Source organism: Furipterus horrens, unplaced genomic scaffold (assembly GCF_987537825.1).
Source record: "Furipterus horrens unplaced genomic scaffold, mFurHor1.1.pri manual_scaffold_5, whole genome shotgun sequence".
In the NCBI taxonomy this organism is placed as follows: domain Eukaryota; kingdom Metazoa; phylum Chordata; class Mammalia; order Chiroptera; family Furipteridae; genus Furipterus; species Furipterus horrens.
This window is the reverse complement of record NW_028327175.1, coordinates 122,937,868-122,948,763: the sequence shown is the minus strand read 5'-3', so window position 1 is coordinate 122,948,763 and position 10,896 is coordinate 122,937,868. Positions and strand designations below refer to the sequence as shown.

The window sequence follows — 10,896 nt, the reverse complement described above, 5'->3', positions numbered from 1 at the left end:
TGATCAATGTTTCTCTCTCTCTCTCCTTCTAAAATCAATAAAATATCCTCAGGTGAGGATTTTTAAAAATTAGCTGACCACATGGGTTTACTCTCGTTACATTTACAGGATACAGTGGTACCTCAGTGCTCATTAATTTGTTCTGGAACTCGTGACCAGGGCCAAAACTGATGAGTACTGAACGCAACAAGTGATGAAGCATTTTCTCTTCCTGGGTATTGTCATGACTTATACAAGTTCTAGCAAATGCGATGAGTCCCAGGCAAGCACCAAGTGCTGAAACTTTTTTCTCTCAAAATGCCGTGAGTACAGGGTTTGAGTTCTGAAGCCAACAAGTACTGAGGTATGAGTGCATATTTCATCTGCTGCTGAAACTGTACAGCAAAGCATCATTGTAAATTATTTCATACAAAATAGTGGTTTCAGTGGGTGGAGAGAGGATTTAATATTTAACATAGGCTTTGATTTATATGTGTAATTTTTAATTAAAATGTAACTTTTCTTACAGTGCACCTCTCTTTGGATGTGGCATTGAGGTATACAATGTTCTGCTGTAAATGGAGCAAATTCTTAAAACAAGGCTAACAAGGGTAAAATAGGGTACAATCCTTAAGCCTGTAATTTAGAAAAAATATAATAAGAATCATAGTGCCATAGATGGCTCTCAATTGTATAGTTATACTTGCTAATACTATATCTTGTAATATAGCCCTGATTTTGAGCTGAGATTCGTACAAGAACTAATCTTAATCTCGTATTTTTCCTGTAATGCAATAGGCCATGTTAATTAAACTTAAGGGAGTGGGCAACAGCAGCAAAACAAAACAACCTGGGGGCTTTTTAGATTTTATTTATTTAATTCTAGAGTGAGGGGAAGAGAGGGAGAAAGAGGGAAACAGTGGTCTGTTGCCTCTTGTCCATGCCCTGACTGGGGACAGAACCCACAACCCAGCCATGTGCCCTGACCGGAAATTGAACTCTTGACCTTTCAGTTTGCGGGACAATGCCCAACCAAGCCACACTGGATAGGGCCAACTTGGGGGCTTTTTAAAAAACTGATGCCCAGGGCACCTTCCCCTAAGTCCAAATAAATCAGAAGGGGCTCAGGCATCAATATTTTAAAATATCTCTTACAAAGCTGTCTGGGTTGTTCTAGCACACAGCCTAATAAATGGAGACCTGGACAAATGCTCAGAGGCACAGAGGCAGCAGTGTCAGGCCTTAGCTCCCCAGAGGCTGGATTGCAGACTTAGTCCAGGCGTTCTCCTCAGAGTTAGGCTGCCACCTGTGTGGTCAGTGATCTGGGAGCCAGGTGATGGAGGCCCTGCCTTGGAGACCAAAGCAACATGAGCTTTCCCCTCACCTCAGTGCCAGCCCAGGGCTTTGACTCTCTAGCATGACTAAGATAGGGCTTCAGGGATTCCTGGAACATAGTATGTCTTCATTCAAGCAAACAGCAGGAGAGCACTTGGCCCAAGAAATGAAAACAAACCCAGAGTTTGAAGGCCCAAGATGGATGATGGACACTCAGGAAACAGTAATGCCAAGGTCGTGGCCATACACTGCCAAATTGACAGCACTGCCTCAGCACAGCCCTCTCAGCCCTGACCAAGGTCTGTGTCCAGTTGAGTGGCTATCTAAGCAATGAAGATGCATGAGCAGGAACCAGGCTTCCCTAGGGGCCAAAAACCACATCCTAGGGAGAAGCCTGGGAACTCTACATTATCCCAGGGCTGCATTTTACTTATTCAACTCCTATACGCCAAGGGTAGCCTGTATTGAGATACAGAGACCTGGACAAGACCCTGCTTTATGGGTGAAGGGGTGAAGAGATGCCCACAGGAAAGTAAGCAGAGACACCACACAACAGGGGTATCCAACTCCAAAGTTTTAATCCCAACTCCAGAAGGCTGGATGCAGCCAGGGGTCTGGGGCCCTGGGCTCTTCTCCATCTCATGGGTCCCATGCGCAGACCCTGGCCTTGGTTTCTCACTCCTGAATCTTCAGCCCATCATCTTGGGGCTAGTTTCATACTCTCGTCAGTCCTCGGTGGTGACTCCTGCTTAGCTTCCTCCCGTGCCACACTGAGGCTGCCCTCATAGCCAACTGACTCTTGGGTCCCCTCCGAGGGGAAATCAACATTCTAGGCTGGGACCCTTTCTCCCACTTCAACTCCCATCACCACAGCCAGTAAAGCCTCAGTCAGGGGACCTGCTTCCTCACCTACTGCTTTCACAAGCCCCACTAAGGCCAGGGCCCGCTTCCGTGGGCACTGCCCTGGCCTCAGTGTCCAGCGGGCACAGTGGGCAGCCAGCCGGGGACGGCCCAGGCGGAACACCTCACCCACTGACTCTGGACAACCTTGGGGTCCCAGGTGGATATGCCCCACAGCCTCTTCCAGCTCCTCCTCCAGCTCGGGCAGCAGGAAACGGCCAGCAGCCTCCAGTGCCTCCTCGGCCTCTGAGCCCAGCAGTGCCTGGCCTGGCGGGGGGATGGGCTGCAGGGCTGCCCCACAGCCCCGGCAGCCGTGCAAGTGATGCAGGATAGGCCAGGCTGCACTGGGTGACAGGCCTCGAAGAGGTACCAGGTCCATTTGGGCTTCAGCAAAGCTGCCATCTAGCAGGGCCCGGAAGAAAGGGGAGGCAGTAGATGAGGCAGCTCGCTGGGCAGGGAGCCGTAGACCTGAGTCCAGCAGGAAATGTAGATCAGGGGCTGGGATTGGGGCTGGGCCCAGCAGAGGTTCATAAAGGCAAGGCGAGGGTGGGTCTAGGTCCAAGGGGATTGCAGGTGGGAGGACTGGGCTCACAGTAGGCGACACCAGGCTTTGGAGGCAGGAAAGGGAGTCTGCAGCAAAGAAGAGGAAGAGTGGATGCGGAGCAGGCCGAGTTAGTGCCGAGAGGAGGAGACGAAGGCCACCCTGGTCCAGAAGTAGCCGGCGCCACAGAGAGGGCTTCCTTTGAGGAGCAAGAGAATCCTTCAGAATGTGGAAAAGGGTGGGACTAGGAAATAGCAACCTTGCTCCCCTGACCCCTGCAAGGCACCCACATCCCCCTCACCGACAGATGAAGGGCAGGGTCAGTGCACAGGCCACACGGTCCTCGGGACTCCCAGAGAGCAGTAGGTGAGTGAGGGCACCCACTCCAAAGGGCGACTCAGCCTGCACAGTCAGGTTCTGCAGCAGCATCTCACCTGCGGGGATGGGCAGAGTGGGTCAGCTTGGGAGCTGGCGTCCAAGATTGGGGCGGGATGGGCAAGACAGGCCTCTGGGCCCCTGAAAGGAAGATGGGTAAAACCTCAGGGCAAGAAATTAGGGCACGGGAAAGGAGGATGACTGCAGGCTCTCAAGGGATGGGGTCCAGATGCTAGGAATTGGAAGTCAAGGGCTGGAACAGGAAGTGGGATGGTCAGGGAGTAAGTCAGGGCCCTCAAGGGCTGAAACAGGACACAGGAGACAGGGCAGTCGCTGGTAGTGTGGGAAATGGTGATGGGACCTGGAAGGACATGGTGTCTGAGCCTGGGTTCACAAATCAGTGACAATGCAGAGCCAAGAACAGATTGGAGAAGGAAATACTGACAGGCACAATTCTAAATTGCTGGGGCCAAGGCTGGTTTGGGGATATCTGGGCCCCAAGGCTTGGGCAAAGTACGGAGCAGAAGTTTGTAGGCTGGGACACTGGGGCAGGATGGAACTGGATGGAGCCCTCTCTTCCTGATTCCTGGTAGCTAGGGTTGTTTGGGCTGAGAGGGCGAGGAGAGAGGGAGGAGCGGTGAGGTGATGGCGGAGAGGTGCAGGGACATACCCAGCTCCCGGTGCTGGCTGCGCAGAGTGAGGGGCCGGGAACGCAGCATGGGCCAGTCGTCCGGGGCGACACCAAGTACCAGCCAGGCCCGCAGCAGCGCAGCGCCGTAGCTGCGCACGAAGGCCTCGAGGCAGGCGGGGTTGCAGGTGAGGCGCGCCAGGATGCGGAGTGCACGGGGGTTCGGTGGGCCCGGCGCGCCCGTCACGTAGGCCAGCAGGCCGCACAGGGCCGGGCCTGTCACCAGCGCCCCGCTTGGGTCTGGAGCCTGGGAGAAGCGCGAAAGCAACAGCAGAGCTGGCCCCTCGCGGCCCCAAGGCTCCTCAGCGGCGGCGGGGCTGCGGCCTGGCGTGCGCACTGCGCGGGGTGCCCGCACCAAGGCTGAGAGCCGGGCGGGGCGGGGTGACCCGGCCGGCTCAGGCGGTGGAGGCAGCGCACGGGGGTCTGGAGACCAGTTCGGAGAGATGTCTCCTGGGCTGGCGGCATAGCCCTCAGATATCAGCCATGACCTGTAGAGAGGAGAAGGAGGAGACTGAAGTCAGGCAAGGGAGGAGGTCCAAAAGAAGTGACGGAAGCCGGGAAGAGCCCTGGCTGCCGTGGCTCAGTGAATGGAGCACTGGCTGGTGAACCAAAGGGTCGCCGGTTTGATTCCTAGGCAGGGCACAGAGGCACCCACACATTAATGTTTCTCTCCCTCGCTTTCTCCTCCCCTCCCCTCCCTATCAAAACAAAAAAAAAAATCTTAAAAAAACAAAAACCGCAGCACCCTAGGAGAGGAGGAGAAAGAAATGAGGGGGGAAACCCCAACTCATTCAGCAATGACTGATGCCTGTTATGTACCAAGCCCCATTTTAGGTGCTGGGGAGAAGCAATGAACAAAACAAAACTTCCTGCCTTCTTAGAGTTTATATTCTAGTAAGCAGAAAAAAATAAACATGGAAACTATAAGGTATGTTAGTGTGGAGTTAGTGAAGGGATACACATGGAGAAAATGAAAAGAAATAGAAAAGAGCCAGAGGAGGGAAAAGTTGCCATTTTAAAAACAGTGGTGATGGTACCTCCACTGAGAAGGCAAGATCTAATTAAGGCATATAGGAAGAAGAGTGCTCTAGGCAGAGGAAACAGCAACCAAAGAGGCCTTGAGATGGTACTTACCTATCCTGTTAAAAAAACTAGCTAGGAGGTCATTGTGCAAGAGTGTAGTGGGCTCCAGGGGGGACAGAAGGAGATGAAGTCAGAAAGTTCACAAGAGGGCTGACGTTCATTGAGCTGTGTTTAGTGCTAGGTAAGGTGCAAAGTTCCTTCATTTATTTATTTATTTTTAATGTTTTATTTCTTAATTTTAGAGAGAGAGAGAGAGAGGGAGGGAGGGCAGGGGAGAGAAAGAGAGAGACATTGATTTGTTGTTGCACTTATGTATGCTTCATTGGTTGATTTTTTAAAAATATTTATTTATTTTTAGAGAGAGAGGAAGGTAGGGAAAAGAGAGGGAGAGAAACATCAGTGTGCGAGAGAAACAATCAGTTCCCTCTTGCATGTCCCCAACTGGGGACCTGGCCCGCAACCCAGGCATGTGCCCTGATCAGGAATCAAACCAGTGACCTTTCAGCTTGCAGGCCGGCACTCAATCCACTGAACTACACCAGCCAGGGAAAAAGTTCCCTCATTTAATGTTTACAACAACTCTCTGGGGTATGTATGTATTATCATCCTCAATATTATATACAAGGAATTAGAGGCTCAGAGAAGTTAACTTTCCCTTGTAACTGAGCTTTTAAGTGGTGGTAACCAAAATAAGAACTTAGATTCCAGAGTATACTATCACAACCAGTGCACATACTGCCTTCCAGTGAACCTGTCTGGACCCCAAAGTTCAGAGTGCTGGGGTGGTGCCAAGGTGAAAAGGGGACCCAAGGGAGAGAAGATCTGTTTAATGAGACTGGAAAGTGGTCATGTCTTGAGAAAACAAGGAATCAGGAGGCAGAGTCAATAAAAATCTTACTGAGACAGAATGGGGCTGAGGGTAGTGAAGAGAACCAGAGCAGACAGACTCCCATCCCAAAGCTCAGCTGGGGACTCACCTGAGGCTTTGGAAGCTTCCAGCCTCTATCCGCTCAGGAGTCTGCTCCTCAGGAAAGTCCCAGGAAGCAGCTTCTCTTCCCTCTTCTTCCTCATCACCAGCTTCACCACACAGCTGCCCAGCCAAGAGAGGTACAAGTCCCAGAGCCTGTAGCCGGCCCAGGGCTCCTGTATCATAGAGGAAGCCCACAAGAGCAGCGACAATACGAGGGTGCCAGGCACTGGCACGAGGGTCCCGCAATAGGCCCATCAACAGCTCCAAACCACCAGCATCCCGCAGCCGGGCCCGATTGATGGCCTCCCGGCAAAGTAGGCAAACAGCCCGCACCAAGGGCTGCTGGGAGGCTGGGGCAGCCCCACTAGGGCCCCGGCGCCGCTGGAGCTCACCCAGTAGCACTTCCACACCACCAGCATTGCCCAGTGCAGGCCGTACCAGGCCCTGGGCACACAGATTGGCAAGGATCAGGATAGCTGCCTCACGTACTACCCTTTTGGGGTGGGAGGCAAGACTGACCAGTGGGCCTAGTCCCCCACCCAGACTTAGCTGCTCAGCACAGGCCCGGGAGCAGCCTCGACTCAGCTCCAGGAGGGCACGGACTAGGGCCAAGGTCAGTGCAGGGTCCGGGGCAGCAGCCAGAAGCTCAGCCAGTGGGCGCACTGCTCCCTGCTGTGCCAGGGCCAGGCGGTGCTGGGGTGAGTCCGCCAGGTTGCGGAGGGCACGAACTATACTCTGCAGGCACTGTGAGTCCTGGCAAGCTGTCAGGCTCTCAACGAGTAGGGGTACAGCACCTGGACAGGGAAGGTAAGGACACAGAATGAGCAAAGACAGACATTCAAGCCCCTCTCCCACCCCAAGCCCTAGCTAACTATCCTTATAGCCTTCTCACCAGCAGAATGGATGTCCCCACAGCTCTCAGGTTCCATGGCTAAGTTGCCCAGAGCACGGGCTGTTCGGTTCTGGATGCTGTCTGTCTTCACACACTGAAGAATAGTCACTGCAAGAGAGCTTGGCCTCTTAAGGGTTCTACCCTTTCTTATCTTTCTCATTAATCACCTCAAGAATGTGGCCTGAGAGGGTCAGAGAAGTCCTCCAGAAGAAACTACTAGTTATTGGGTCTGGAAGGTTAAATAAATAGGTATTAACTAGAAGGATGATAGATGGGGCTGGTACAGGGCATTTCAGGTTTGGAAGCAGCGTTTACAAAAGTCCAGATGTGAGACCCAAATGTCTGCTATGACCTCATGAAGAACCTCAAACGCTAGGCAAAGAAATCAGGACTTGAATGGGAGGGCATTGGGAGCCATATGGGTCTTTAAGAATGGGAGTGATGTGACGGAATCTGGCAACCAGGGGGGAGAATGGATTATAGGGAAAAAAATAATAAGGCAGGGGAAGCACCAAGGAAGTTGTTGCAATAGTCCAGGTGAGAAAGGAGAGTGGCTTGAACCAAGTCTGCACAGCCCAGAACATAGTCACAGGTCTCTGGGCACACGACAGAAGAGGGATAGAAATGGATGGAATCAGGAGATATTTAAAAGGCATAATAGTGACTGAATGATGGGGCGTTATACACTAATAAAAAAAAACACTTTAATTTATTGAGAACTAATTAATGTGCCACGCCTCTTGTCAAACATATTTTGGTCCAGATGCATTTTATGCAAATGTAAAGTATACTGATGTTTCATTTTATCCAAAAGTTTTAAGATTTTATCAAAACTGGCATAATTTCATACAGGCATAACCTGTGTAAACTACATTTACAACATTGCCACTAGGGGGCGCCAACTTGGCTGGGCGTCTTTTGTTAGGGTTTGTTAACTGTGCTAGTTCTTAGTAACTTGAAGTACCCAGTTCATGCTGAAGAGTTCCTGCATTCTATATCTGTGTTCCATTTTCTCCCAACTCCAGTATTGCTAAGTAGTTATTATTATCCCATTTTACCTAGCATCGGAGAGGTCCAGCTGACTGCAGAGCCCACTTTCTGGACCACTACGTCTTCTGAGCCCTAAGCCCATCAAATGACATCTCTGCATAGGTTTGGACATTTAGGAGCCATTGTCTGCTATGAATCTCATAAATGGAAGGTAAACATAATCTAAAAGTCACCAAATAACCCTTTTGGCCTCACCAGCCCAGAGGCGAGTGAGGCGCCCGACAACCAATACCCAGGCAATGGCTGTAATTATTGATCTGGAAGGGCTCGACTATAAACAGAGCTGCAAAGTAATGAGGCGTGAAAGCTTGAAAGGTGTGGGTGTCGCGCTGTCATAAAGCACGTTCTTCCAAGATACAACACAAAGAACTCAAGACACCGCCCAGACCCGGACAAGGAACGGGAATGCGTGGAATCCTTCTAGGAAATTAGGGCGGAGCACTTACCCAAAGGGAGAATGCCTCCGAGTCTGCGCACTTCAGTCCGGCACGCCCCCTCTGTACAGCAGTTGGCTAGGATGCTGAGGGCCAAGTCCAGGGTCTTGCGCAGGCGCGCAGGCATCGAGGGCGTTGAAGAAGACTCCACGGAGGGGGCGGGGCCCGACGGAGGGGCGGGGCCAGAAGCCGCAGACTCAACCGACGAAGGGGCGGAGCCGGAGCCAGGGGTAGGACCCATTGCAGACGCTTGCCGTAGCAGCGCGAGAAGGGGGAGGAGCCCGCCGCGTGCCCGGAAGCCCTCGATTCCGCCCGCTGCCTTGACGTAGCGCGTGCGGAGGGCTAAGAGCGCACGGCCCAAGGGTGTCTCGTTGGTGTCCTTTAGCCCACCTAGACCCTCCCCGGCCGCCGCTGTGAGCTGTGCCAGGCAGAATGAGAGCGAGTCCGCAGGGGTTGGTTTCGCAGCCGCCATCTTGGCTCAGGCCTAAGGCTCCACCCCCGTTTCGCTGCTGATCCGAGGGAGCGGAACTGGAAGAGAGGGACGTAGCCAGGCACCTAGTCTCTGACGCTTTTTAAATAGCGCCGCCGCAGTTATTAAGCAAGTCGGAAGTTGTAGTTCTCGATCCCAGTACTCTGATTCTTGCACAGTCGCAGAAAGCACCTGAGAGTAGGAGTTATCTAATCGTTGCGCGAGCCCGGGAGGTGCGTGTGGTGCATGCTGGCATTTGTAGTACACGCAAAGCTTAACACGCCTGGTTGAGGACAGGTGGGAAGCTCTCTCCCAGGGATCCCGGAGTGCGTTGGTGCAATCTGGAGATCCTAGACTTGCGACCACGGAGTCTCAGTACCGTGCTGCGCCAGATGACATGGCTAGTCCACCCCCAGGGTGCTCTCAGCAGCGACCACCTTTTCCCTTAAGGCTCATTTCGCCGTGTAAGTTCACGTTGAGGTATTAAGAATCTCAAGCCAGGTCGACAGTGTCAAATACCTTGACAGTGACAACAAATGGGGAGCTCTGAAATGATCAGGTGACTGATAGGGTTAATCTACCAAAACCATTCGCTGCCACTTGGTAGAGCAGCACAGGCTAGTGGATATTTCCATTTCCGTCCACACTCGGCTCTGCATCTGAGGAGTGTTAGGTTGGTGCCCAGAAGAAGGGAGGATTCGGGTGGACCAGTTCAAAGCCTTTATTGAGGCATGGGCTGAGTTCGAGGTGACAGCAGCAGTAAGGGAAGGGGTAGAGGGATTTTTAAGAGTATGGAGCAGACCCCTCAGGAGGATGAGTCACCCTGCTGGTCAGCTCCAGAGCCCAGGATGTAGGTGAAACAAAAATGTTCTCTGGTTAGGGATGGTTGCTGTGGGAACAGAAAGTCCAGGCGATTTATGGCCCTTGTTTCTGGGAAATGCTCAAGGGAAAGGGAAACTGATTATGAGCAGGATGCCCGCGGCAATGCCTCAGTTGCCTCGGATAATAGAGAACCTCGTGATCGGGTACATGGCCGGTGACACATACCCTCTTTGTTTCAGCACAGGTCAGTCCCCACAGTTCCCAAGAACAGAATGACCACTGATCATAGTCTGTTTTGCAAGTCCTGGCACAGGTGGCAGATTTCAGGGCAGACAACATGGGGTCTCTGGCCCTAACACGGAGGAAGAAGCCCCTACTAGGACCATCTTCCTGCAATCTCCAAAGCCTTTGAATGCCAGAAGTGTGGTCTGGCCACAGCCTACCTCCCTGGGTGATAAGCCCTACTACTGTCTGGAATATGGCAAGAGCTTCCAACTTGGCTTCAGATCTGGTTAAGCACCACTAGGCACACACTGGCAAGAAGCTATAACTCTACCCTGTGTGTGGCTGTTGCTTCAGTCTCAACTGCAGCCTCATCCAACACTCACTCCCACTCAGGCCTCCAACCCCATAAGTACCCAGAGTGCAAGGAGGTTTGGGGCCCCCACTAGGACTTGGTTAAACACCAATGGGTGCACACTGGTGAGAAGCCCTTCACCTGTGCAGTGAGGTAAGACTTTCAGCATCAGCTCCATCCTGAGAAACTGTCTGGTGTGGTAACAGCTTTGGGTGCAGCTCTTACCTGCTCAGTGTTCACACTATGAATGTGGCAAGAAAGCAACAGCTGACAACCTATGGTACCAGTGCACCCACAATGGAGAACAGCCTTTCAAGTGTCCTCAGTGTGTCCATGGCTTTACTGAGCACACCCAGTTTGTTACAGAGAGAACCTGGCTACGGGTTCCATTAGTCCCATCTGGGGTCACCAAAACTATTACAGAGCGAAAAGGGGTTCTTTCACGCAGTGCCTTGGTATAAAACCCAACAGCTAGTGTTGAGGAAAACAGGTCTTAATTTACAATATTCCAACCCGAGGAGGGCAGTGAGCACTTCAGCTCAGAGCCCTGTTCTCCCATGGGACCCAGCACTTCCCTTGCTCCCCAAAAGGCTATAAGCCAAAAACATTCCCAGAAGTTCCCCATCCCTTATCTGTCAGCTCTTTCAGGATCTGGGGTATGATGTCATCAGCCTCCGTATAACAGTCCAAGGAAACATGTGCTTTGCCCCTTCAAAGCCACATGGTATTTATTCTCTCTTTCAAAACAGCATGGAATTCTCTCTTTCCAAGCTGCATAGAG

At 52.1% G+C, this 10,896-nt stretch overlaps 1 protein-coding gene across 1 annotated transcript; it reads right to left on the bottom strand.

The window, feature by feature from the left end:
* Nucleotides 1-1,873: 1,873 nt before the first annotated feature.
* Nucleotides 1,874-8,766, bottom strand: ARMC5 (armadillo repeat containing 5). The gene is made up of 6 exons (XM_090277686.1): nucleotides 8,260-8,766; nucleotides 6,764-6,871; nucleotides 5,879-6,665; nucleotides 3,801-4,306; nucleotides 3,057-3,189; nucleotides 1,874-2,954 (listed from the first exon to the last, which is right to left on the bottom strand). The coding sequence occupies exons 1-6, from the start codon at nucleotides 8,717-8,719 to the stop codon at nucleotides 2,144-2,146; spliced, it is 2,805 nt and encodes a 934-aa protein (XP_090133812.1). The 5' UTR covers nucleotides 8,720-8,766; the 3' UTR covers nucleotides 1,874-2,143.
* Between the last annotated feature and the right edge of the window lie 2,130 nt (nucleotides 8,767-10,896).

Coding starts and splice junctions, on each gene's coding strand:
- ARMC5 (XM_090277686.1), bottom strand. CDS start 8,719: ATGGCGGCTGCGAAACCAACCCCTGCGGACTCGCTCTCATTCTGCCTG. Junction 3,190..3,800: donor CAGCCAGCACCGGGAGCTGG/GTATGTCCCTGC, acceptor CCATCCCCGCAG/GTGAGATGCTGCTGCAGAAC. Junction 2,955..3,056: donor ACCCTGCCCTTCATCTGTCG/GTGAGGGGGATG, acceptor TGCTCCTCAAAG/GAAGCCCTCTCTGTGGCGCC.